At 35.0% G+C, this 12043-nt stretch overlaps 1 protein-coding gene across 9 annotated transcripts in view; it reads right to left on the minus strand.

Annotated features, from left to right (window-relative positions):
- Nucleotides 1-12043, minus strand: part of CACNA2D1 (calcium voltage-gated channel auxiliary subunit alpha2delta 1) — a 691308-nt gene that overhangs the window by 263608 nt on the left and 415657 nt on the right. For all 9 annotated transcript variants that reach the window (XM_072653215.1, XM_072653214.1, XM_072653213.1 and 6 more), the window contains one exon: nt 5070-5114. In XM_072653215.1, the coding sequence (XP_072509316.1) occupies nt 5070-5114 (45 nt within the window). The remainder of the gene's footprint in view (nt 1-5069; nt 5115-12043) is intronic.

Here is a 12043-nt window from a genome sequence, read left to right on the forward strand (position 1 = left end):
AGTGTTAGTGTTGACCACTACCTCTAACTTGGTTTTCATGACACTATTTTTACCTGGTTCTCCTTTTACCTGTCTGACTATTCTTTGTTCAATCTCCTTCATTAGAAAATCATTCATGTCCTATTCCCTATGCCTGAGTGCATCCCACATGGCCTCTTTTCTCTTTCTTACATCTGTCTCTTAGTTATCTCATCACTTCCCATGATTCAATAAATGATTCTCAGATCTACATATACAGCCCTCATCACTCTCCTGAGCTCCTGGCAGCTGTTGGTGAACTGGATAAAGCACTAGACCTGGATTCAGGAAGATCTGAATTCAAGTCCTACCTCAGAAACTTCCTAGCTGTGTGACTCTGGGTAAGTCCTTTCATCTCTGTTTGGCTTTTTCCTCAGCTGTAAAATGAAAATAATAACAGCATCTATTGTGCAGAGATATTGTGAAGATCAAAAGTGAAAATATTCATAAAAAGTGCCTAGCACAGTGCCCGACATAGTGAGCATTATATAAACGCTTATTCCTTCCTTTTCCTTCCTACTTGCCTCCCTTCTCCAGTGCAGTATCACTTTGCAGTATCACCTCCCCCTAGGTAGTTCACCCAGAGCATGCCTAAAAGAAAACTAATCATCTACCCTATGAAATCCACTCATTTCCCTAACTTTCTTATTTCTGTAAAGGGAATCAGTGACCTCTCAGATACCCACGTGTGAACTCTCATGGATCTTCAACTCTTTATTTGTCCTCCCTACCCTCTGTCAAAACAGTTTCCAAATCTTCCAGATTCTGTTTCCATACTATCTTTTGATTCTGTCTCCCCTTACTCACACAGCCACTACTACCCTTGTGCTGGCTGTCAGTGGACCTGCTCAGACCACTGAGAGAAATCGACAGCCTTCTAAGTGGTCACTCCCCTCTCCAATTCATCTTGCACTCCTCTAAGTGGCATTCCCAAAACACATGTTACTCTCCTAATAGAAAAGCTTCAATGACTCCCTACTGACTTCAGGATAAAACAAACTACTCTGTATTCAATTTGAAGCCTACCACATTCTGGCTCCAACCTAAACTTCCAGACTAATTTTAAACTCCCCTTTCAGGCCAAACTAGCTTAACCCATGACATGCTATTTTCATGGCATAATGCAAATGGGCAGGTGGTTTCCTGTGCCCAGAATGGTACGTATCATCACCTCTGCTTCTTAGGGTCTTAGATTCCTTCAAAGGGCTGCTTGGGTACCAACTCCTAAATAAGGCCCTACCCTTATCTTTTCAGTAACCAGAACACTCCCTACTAGAAGATAAGTGTTTTGAGGGCAGAGCCATGTTTTTTCTTTGTATCCTGAAGACTCAATGTAGCTCTTAGTGTATATTAGACACATCAAATTCCTGTTGAATTAAATTGAGTGCAAAGGCTGAGGTTTTAGCCATCAAGTTTGTCACCAATCAGCATAAGGAACCTTCATGGGGAAGAATTCAATAGCAATTTTTCACTGATAATTGGTGTGCTTCCACATTTTTAAAGGGCACAGACTTGCCAGTATAATTGGGCTTGCTTAATAAAAATTAAATCTACCTCTATATCAAGAAACTAGAAAAATACAGAGATGAGCAATCTGGTAATTTTCATCATATTTGTTTTCTCATTTAACATGCAAAACCAAGGAAATCAATTAAATTGTTTTCCTCTGCATGATCTATGTATCTCTTTTCATTAGTTTACAGAAAAATATAAATTACAGTACTGATGTGATCAGTCTTTATGCAATACTTGATTGCAGCATATAAACATAGAATATTTGTGAAAATGCCTTACATATTTTCAGTATCTCTGATATAGCTTTATAAATGAAAACTTCAATAAAAAATAGGATAAAAAGTTTGGGATATCTCCAAAAAGTTTGAAAATTTCACTTCATCTTTTAAAGTAAAGCAAACATATCATTTAAGAAATATTTCTGAATGGTGTGAACGAAGAACACATCTCTAGGGAGACTATTAGCTATGATCTAATTTTAAAATGACAGCATAATTTTTGTGATATAACAATGCTTAATGTCAGTAAAGCCATAGTACTCTTTTCCTTCTTTCTTTCCTTTTATTTTTTTTAAAGGGGAAGAGTCTGGACCTGTAACACAATTCACAGAGTACCCTCTAGCAAGACAATGCTATTCTATTTATTCTTGTTAAATGACTTTGTCTTGACAATTTGAATATTCAAATTGATTTAAAATAACATCAAGCAAAAAGAAACTCTCTCATGTCTTAAGATCTCCAAAGTGATACATGTGCATCTGAATGCTATACTGATCAAAGCGATCAGTAGCTTGATGGTATCTTTTCATAAGATATATTCTTTTTGGTAGCCCTAATAAATATAATATTATTACTAATATTAATGACATAATAACAGCATCACTAACAAAACCTCAAGTACTTTAGAGTGAGTCCATGTTAATAAATTTCTTATGGAATTATTCTGTCTATGCTCAGAGCATATATAGGATGATTCTCAAAGTTGAAAAAGATTTGTTGAAGATCCAGAGTAAAAATCTTCTGGTTCACCTTGGTGTTATCAGAGATTGATTTCTCATAGTCCTTTCAAGTGATAAACACATGAATCTCCATGGACCAAAAAGGTGCATGCAAAAATCTCAAACATTTTGCAAATCAGATATACCCTTCTGAGGGGATATCCTATTTGCCATCACTAGGTAACAACTGTACAAACTGCTTTTTTGATAATATACCTGTCAATTACATATTTCATAAACTGCAGTCTTTTTACTGGCAGAAATAATGGACAGAAAGTTTAAAACAAAGGAAATTCAGTATTTTATTTCTTTTGCTTTCTTCTTGGGTGGTTGAAGGATTTCATATTCCTTGGTACATCAGAATGGATTTGGTACATTGAATACTATCCCATGAGGTTGGTCTTGTAAATTGTCATTTGCAAAATACTTTGATAGACGTGTAAATTCTCTTATGTTTTACCAAAATACAAGTAAACACATATACATAGACACACTATGTGGGTTTCTGTTTGTGTGATCTATGCCATGTATGAGCAGTAGTGACAGGCTGGAATAGCCATAAATACAAAGAAATGAAGATTTTTCAAGACTAACATTTTGAAAGCTATCAAAAGAACTGAAGTAAACATATTCTTCTCCCCCAGCAGCTACTGGAGAATAATCCTGAGGCTATTTCTACAAAGAGCAGTCAAATTGGATCATGGCAAAGACTAGTCATTAATTTCATCCATGTACACAATCAATACCAATTAGAGCAGGGAAATTGATCATGTGGCCTTCCACATGGATGGTTAATATAGCTAAAATGGTGAAGCAGCAGTACATTTATTTTTATCAAGTTCCACTTAGCTCTTATACAAGATTCTTGTCCCTCACCACCATCATCCTTCTTCTGAATAAGGTGCAGATTAAATTCCTGTATTGATCACAATGCTCTGCTCACTATATCAGCTGTGTGGGAATTTGTTCCTACCCAGAGCAATCTTTTTGCCTGGACAGGTGCTTGCCAATGTATGTTGAATAAGAAACATAAAACCACCAGTTTGTTTGGTCTTTATTGTTTATCTGATCTCTTCAGATAATTGCAGCCATCATGACATTAAATATTAGAGTTTTAAGGAATCTTAGAGTATACATGATCTAATCTTCCAAAAAATGGATAATTTACCTATGATAAGCTCCTAGCTGGCCTGGCTTTCCCATTAATTTACTGGAAAAGAATCCCATTGGTAGGTGTTCTCAAAGTGTATTCCAAGGATTCTGGGGATCCCTTAAACTCTTTAACTGGGTCTTCAAGATCAAAACTATTTTCATAATAATACTAAAATATTATTTGCCTGTTAAACTATGATTGCATCTTCAGACTACTTGGCTAGATTTTCTCCATATATTTTATTCAAAAAAATCACAACATATAAAATGCATAAGTACACATAAGAATACAGCTGTTTTCTGTTAAGAAATTATATTAAAGAGATTGTAAATATGTGTAAAACAATGCTACTCTTCTATTTTTTTTGTTTTGTTTTGGGGAAAGGCATTTTTAAAATGTAACTTATATTGACATGTAATGGGTTTGTTTTAAATTTTTAGTAAATACACATACACATATATATATATATTTGCAATGTATGAATTATGATTTCTATTACAGTAAATACATATAACCCACAAAATAGAAGCTCTTTGGGGTTGTTAATAATTTTTAGGTTTTTAAAGAGGTCTTAAGATCAAAATGTTTAAGAATTACTTTCATGGATCATCTGGAAACAATTGCTGAAGAAATAGTAAATCAATTTTTTTCTGAACTCTTAACTAAACAGAATTTTAGTGAGCCCTGGATTTAATACCTCATTCCTAATTTTCCCTTATAAGGTTACTTTTCATTCACTCTACATGTCCATTTTTATAGAATTCTGAATTCACATTGATCTGATCAGCCACAGTCAGATGCACTGTAACTTAAACAGCGAGATTTAGATTCTCTTCTACAAGGAAGGACAACAACCAGCCAACCTTCTTTGTACCTGTTTTTATATGTTGCCCTTCACCCTGCTGGGATGTGAATGCCTTAGGGCCAGGTACTGTCCCTGTCTCTCTTTTTTACCCCCTACAGCTTAGCACAGTGTCCAGTACAGAGCAAGATCTTATGAAATCAGCTCCCTCCCTACCACATTGACTATGATTTTGTCTCTGATATTGTATGGCAAATTCAGAATCTTTGGTATAACAAAAAGTAGCACATATTTTTTATGAAGGAATGGATTTAATTACCTGGTATTTAACGCTATAAAACATATAGGCTGTATCAATATAACAACTGCTTATTGAATTGACAACTGCATATAGGTTATATTAACAATTATATTCTATCCTTGAGTATCTGCTTATATTATCTTACAGAACTTGATATAATAAAGCTTCTAGCTGAAAGCAGCTTTGCTGATCCCAATTTATTCTATCAAAATAAATCCAAGAAACAGAATTGTAATTTCTTTGCAACTTTTAACAAATTTCATATTAAATACATAATACTTACCTCATTGAAATCATCTTTTGCATTGTAGTAGACAACTTCATTACTCTAAGAAAGAAAGAAAAAAGTTTTATTATTTGAAAAATGAAGTAAAAATAAAATCATTTGCTTAATACTAGTGTATGGTCTATATTCACTTTTATAATCTATTCTGTCATTTTCCCTACAAATGGACTATAGAGATCCATATAGATTTAGCCCATCTTTCCTAAGAATATTAAAAGATTACAAAAGTGAGTCAAAGAATGGCCCCTTTAACCAAAAAACAAAAACAAAAAAAGAAAATCAAACGAGAAGGGGAAGATCCTCACACTTGTTGGGCAAAAGGAAACAGTTATTTTTTCCATTCACTCTGAGCCAGGAGGGCCCAAAAAGTAACAATTAAGTGGTGCTTGGGCCTATTGTCTAATCAATGAAATCCAAAGTGAATTGGGTTTAAGGTATGGTCTTTGAGAAAGAAATCTATCCAGTAAACCCTAAGATAAGTAGATAGGTTTCAGCCATCAAAATTGGGGAAGGGAGTGGAGGGGAAAGGATATAGATCAGGTTGGTTGGGCATTGCCTCACTCAAAATGAGAACTCAGAAAGACCTTAGCTTAAAAAAGGTTAAGGTCTCCCATTGCATCTTGGGCCATCTCCAGTTGTTCTGATCTCCCTCTGGCCAGTGGACCCAGATGGCTCTGGAAGAGAAAGTGAGGCTAGTGGCTTTGCACAGCCTTCCCTCACTCAAGTCCAACTCAGTGGAAGTCATATCATCACCTCCCTCACTAAATAGCACCTTCTACATTTTATTAGACATTCACTTCTTGCTCTTTTATTAAATGTAAGTGTTCACTAAGCTGAATTTGGGGGAATATAAAGAAAAATAGAAAAGAATTCCAAACTCCAAACATTTATGTTTAAATGAGGAAGACAACATGTGCCTATATTGTAATTAACAAGTATATATGTAACTTTAGAAGGGAAAGCACAGAGAAATTGGGAAGGATTACCAAGATCTCCAACAGCAGATGGCACTAGAAACAAACCCTGAAGGAACTGGGAATTGTAAGAACTAGATGTTAGAAGGGAAAGCATTCTATGAATGGGGGACAGTCAGGGCAAAGGGATGAAGATTAGAAAAAAAAATGCCAGATATAAGGGATCAGCAACTGGTCAGTATGAGTGGTCTATAGAATTCATGAGGGGGAGAAATGTGTATGACTGTTATCATACCATGGCATCAGGAAAGTGGTGCCATGATTTTTAAGTGATTTAAGCGAGGAAGGGCTACTCAAGGTCATCAGCCTCACTCTCTCCTCTGGAGCCTTCTAGGTCCAGTGGCAAGATATAGATCAGAATGCCTGGAGATAACCCTGGATGCAGTGGTAGACTTTGGCCTTTTGAAGTTAAGGTCTTTACCAGGTCTCACATTTGATTGAAGGAATGCCTATTCAGTGATTAAGGTTAGGTAAGAAATGAGGCCAAAAATGTCTTCTTTTACCTGGATTTAAAAAAAGGCAATCTGGGAGGGCAAGACCCTCAGGGTTTCTGATGCAAACAGAAACAACTGATATTTACACTCACTCTGAGAAAGTTGGTCCAAACAATTATCAAGTGGAGCTTGGAATGTGACTTACTGTTGGTCTATGGAGAACAGTCAGTGTGATTTGGGTTTAAGACTTGATCCTGAATAAAAAAACCTAGCCCATAAAACCCAAGATATCTTGTGAAGTTTCAGTGATCAAAATTTACATTCCTCTGGGAGCAGCACCCATGGGTAAGGATATGATACCCTATGTGGACAGAGAGAGAGGAGAAAGGGAGAGAGAGAAAGGAAGGAAAGAAGGAAGGGAGGAAGGGAGGGAGGGAGGGAGGGAGGGAGGGAGGGAGGGAGGAAGGAAGGAAGGAAGGAAGGAAGGAAGGAAGGAAGGAAGGAAGGAAGGAAGGAAGGAAGGAAGGAAGGAAGGAAGGAAGGAAGGAAGGAAGGAAGGAAGGAAATCAGGTAAAGGAGAGAGGGAGGAAGATGTATGAAAAATAGAGAAAAAGGAAGTCAGATTGTGAGGAGTTTTAAATGTCTAATGCTGTAACTTATATTGATCCTAGAAATATTAAGTTGCTGCTAGAGTTTAATGGGTATTGGAGAAAATGAGGGTGGGAAAGGACATAATAGGAAAACCATTTTGGCAGTTGTGTGGAGGACAAGAATGAAGTAGGGAAAGACTTGAGGTAGGGAAGTTTATTATAACAGTCCAGAGAAAAAGTAATGAGGGGCCATAATGAATACTGAAGAGACAGAAGAAGCAAGATTTTCTTGAGACCTGAGACCAAACCTAATTATTGGTTCATTTATCCGTCTATGTAACATTGATTTGTACGTAGGAGATAATTTTTAATTCAAAAAATGGATTAGAGGAAAAATAATTTAAAATGATATTCTCATTTTATTCTGCCCTTTTCAACTCACATTTTTAAACAGAGAAGGGAAAAAGTAAAAAAAAAAAAAAAAACAAAGATTTAATTCATATTCAGTAACATTATCTTTATTCTGAAGATTCCTGAAGCACCCATATGAATATAGCCAAGATCTTTTTGAACAAAATTAAATAGGGTCATTCTTATCTTCATAAAGCTAAAAATTCAAAACAGAAATATTAAAATGAACCAACAAATGAAAGGAAATAGGTGGCTTAATCTGCACATGGCTACTAGAACAACAGTTCAGGGTGGCTAAGTACTATTTTAAAAATAAGATCACTTCCAGTTACAACCTACTTTGATGGATGCCCTATTGTGGTATGGAGTCCATTTTGGCTTATCAAAGGATATATCAATAGAATGAAAACTATAGTAACTTCTACCAACCTCAAAAGCTGGTAAGGAAACAAGGATATATTGTCTGATCCATGGACCAGTTAGTTAAGCACAGACAGAGACATCACCAGAAAACTGGCTATAGGGTAGCACATTTTTCTTGGCAATGGAAGCTTTTAAGGGGTTGCAGTCCATTAGTGGGAGTGTCTAATCTCATAAAAACATGGATTCTTATATATAAAATCATAAGACCAAAGACACTGTAGTCACAGGAGAGAGCATATATCAAAATGTGTCAAAAAAAGAGAGAATTTTCAGTTTGATCCTAGTCATTGGATCAATAAGTTGGAAAATAGACAAGCTGTATCATTCACTTGATGTACTGTCACTCTTAGCATAGCGCCTTGCTCAGAAGTAGACATTCAATAAATATTTGTTGAATTTGATTTGAAGTGAAGCATCACTCCTTAAGCTGTGCTGGAGAAGAAAATAAAAATGGAAGTGGAGCAACTCTGTTCTCATTTGAGGATTCCTAAGAGCTCCTTGCAGCTGTGATTCATAGAATCCAACCTCTCCCAGACAAATTATCACTTTCCCAAAGCATTCTCCAATATCCCTATAAATATCAAAAAAATCTTTTTTTCATTTTCTAAGTTGATATGTATGCATATATCTTGCACATATTATGAACAAATTATAGTATAGTATATTATATACAATAACAAATATATTAAAATAAATACAATATATTTATATATACTATACTATGTATACTCTATATACAACACTACATTTACATATATACACATATGTATATACATATATACTGATATGAATATATGCACATATATTCCCGTTTTCCCTAAGATCTTTTAAATATTCTATATTAATTTAATATTCTATATTGATATTTAACATTAAATTCAGCAAAATCAGTTCTCCATTCATAAACAACAAAGTAGAAAAATTCATTAGAAATAAATATTTTCAAGTTATTTGATTTCAAACAATGATCATGGATCTTACTCAGAGTCCAACATTTAGGTAATATGTAAGAACATTTGAGGCAGGGGCTGTTTTTGCTCTTTCTTTGTATTTTCTAGGCTTAGCACACTGATTGTCACAGAATTAAGAGCTTAACAAGTGCTGGTTGATGGATACCTTGTGATCTTAATAAGATAACCATAACTCTGTAGAAAATGCAGATATAACAGATTTACTCCCTTCAAATAGGAGCAATAATTAGAAATTGAAGATAGCAGATTCAAGGCAGCTATACGAGTACACAATGAAACCAACAATGCCCAGTGGGCTGCAGAGGTGGCAGACTTTCTTATATATGGTGGAGGTGTTTAAGCAAAGGTTTAAAGGATAAGTGTATGGCAGGGGGGATTCCTGTTCAAGTGTCAGTTGGACCAGATGAGATATGAGTTTCCTTCAAATTCTGTAATTTTGTGAAATTTAATTCTTTTGTAATATAAACTTTGAAGGGAGGGGTATTTCTTCTTCCTCTCTTTTAGTAGTTTCTTCTTTTAGTGATTATTTATCTTTAGTAATTAAAAAAAGTGAAAAAAGAAGGGTTCTATGATGACTGTTTAGATATGTCACAAAGGGTAACGTGTCCTAAAACAGGGTATGGAGTCTACTGTCAATCAGCCAGTCACATCCAGAATCTGATTTCTTTCCTTTCTTTTCTCCCATCATCTTGATGGTAGGGGATATGACTGTCTCAGGATAGATGAATGAATGGATAGATGGATGAATGGATGGCTAGACAGATGTATGTATATAGATATATAGATATAAACATATAAACATTTAGATAAATGTATATGTAGATATACATAGATATATAAATACGGAAATTAATATAGATAGATATAGATCTTGGTATAGAAAGACACATATATATATGTATATGTATATATATATATATGTATATATTGACCACATTCTTACATCTGATCTCCTACTGGGAAAAGGAGAAACACCAATCATTTTGATTTGCCATATCCTGGGAAAACCTTCTTGCCATTGCTTATAATACCATTAGCTCACATCTCCATAAACTTAAAATGTTACAGTCTTCAAAAGGAGACAGTGACTCTTTGGACTCACTGCATTATTTTTACTATTTTTTTTATTCTTATATTTGAATTTTCCTATTCCTTTCATGTCTGACAAGTCTCCACTCAGTCTGTGTGATACAGGAATTACTCTAGTAACTTCACCAAGTAAACTAAAACTATGGCATGGAGACAAACTGATAAGGATTTGAGGAGGGGAAATTAAGTTACCAGAATTTGTTGTCTTATGGCTTTGTTACTCCACTATCCTGGGAAAGGTACAAATACAAATCATAAAACAATATCAACTTTTAAGGATGTATTTCACTATCCTTGATACAGGAAAAATGGCTTTCAATGTATTATGGTCCAAGGAAGTCTGCAAAAGCCACTAATGCAATTCATAGATCAGTTAAGCCTTTAGAGAGCTATTTTTCATAATTTAACCACCACCATCTGACAAGAATAAATTGTTTTATTTCTGATTTTCAGCCAAGTAGTTTAGTTATTTATTAACTCCTTGACACAAATTTATCCAAATGTTCTAAGCTAATATAATATTGTAGCTTGCTCAAAGTTGAAAACATTTTCAGGCAAGTCTGAAGATAAATTATTTTTGCCTCAATGTCTATAGGGAGATGAGAATTAAGTCTAGACAAAATAAGACTATCCATCATAGAAATACATATAGTGAGTGATAGTGCTCGGTACTCACTATCCTATGGAAGCTCTGTGTTCTGATGGATAATTTATATGGAAAATTGGTACATAGGCACAAGGTATCACCTGGCAGTAGGCCTTGGCCAGGGACAATACTATAACACTGGATCTGTGAATTAGCATTTCACAGCCAGCAACTTAAATATATTCCAAACATAAAATGCAAAGGGAGATTAACTTCAGCTCCAATTTACTAATTCTACTTTTTTTTTGGCTATACAGAAATCCTTAGCCTGCCAACTTTTTGGTGACTGGATTGTCTGCTAACTTCACATTGTTTGATCTTTATCTTACTGTCACTCTTTTTTTTGTTCCATGGCTCTGGCCACGAAGCAAATCCCATGAGCATCGAAAGCAGTATTCATTACAAAATGAGTTATGTTAATATGTCCTACCTGCCAAGATTCAAGCTGTTTAACCCAACTCATTCATACACCATAGTTTCTGATTAACATATCTAGCCAAAGATCTGGGCAACCATGCAGATGTTCAAGTAATAAACAAAAACATGGTACATATTTTCACAAATCAATATAAATTAAAAGATGCTACTATTCCAGGGATTTTCCCCTCTTTCTGTAAGGAAAATTTAAGAGGAGAAATCAGTAGATGTTGCATTATTTAGAAAGCAAATTTAGGAGCAAATATCCTCAGAACCAATCAAATTTGTGTTTTATTGGCTAGGTCAGGTTCTTATGTGTGAATTAAGAGTAAATACTGAAAAATGGTAAATTTTAAATATAAAGAGCAAGGACACATTTGGGTGGTTTCCCAAAGTTGTATACACATATTCAATATGAATGGAACAGAAACTAAATTTTGATCCATTTGCCCATTTCCAGTCACCCAGATGTCCATTGTGTGCAACGGAGCAGTAAGAATATGGAAATACTGATTCTCTCTACTGACACATGTTAATCATATGAGCCAGATTCTGGTATTCCATACTTGGATGTTTTTTAGACCTCTGATAATCCTATTTATTTACAGAAATGACATGGTAATGAAAGGGAACACATTAACAACTTCCAAACTTCTTTTTCAACTACTGTCAAAATCCAAAATTCTATTTGACTAGAAAAGGTGGTGGCGATTTCACATCTAATTGAACCTTGAGAAGGAAAACATGATACTTTTAAATCATATGCTTGTTGATTTGTTTCTACACTCAGTTCTAGGAATATACCCTTCTGCTTTATTTGTATTTAATGCCTATTAGACATCAGGAAATGGATGTCTCATACACATCTTAAAATCAGCATATCCAAAACTGAAATCATTGCCTTTTCCCCAAACCCTCCCCTCTTCCTAACCTCCTACTATTCTCAAGGGGAACCATCATCCTCTTTGGTCAAACAACCTACCAACCTAGTTGTCAATCTTCACTCATATTCTCTC

The sequence above is a fragment of the Notamacropus eugenii genome, chromosome 3 (genome assembly GCF_028372415.1).
Source record: "Notamacropus eugenii isolate mMacEug1 chromosome 3, mMacEug1.pri_v2, whole genome shotgun sequence".
NCBI classification, from domain to species: Eukaryota; Metazoa; Chordata; class Mammalia; order Diprotodontia; family Macropodidae; genus Notamacropus; species Notamacropus eugenii.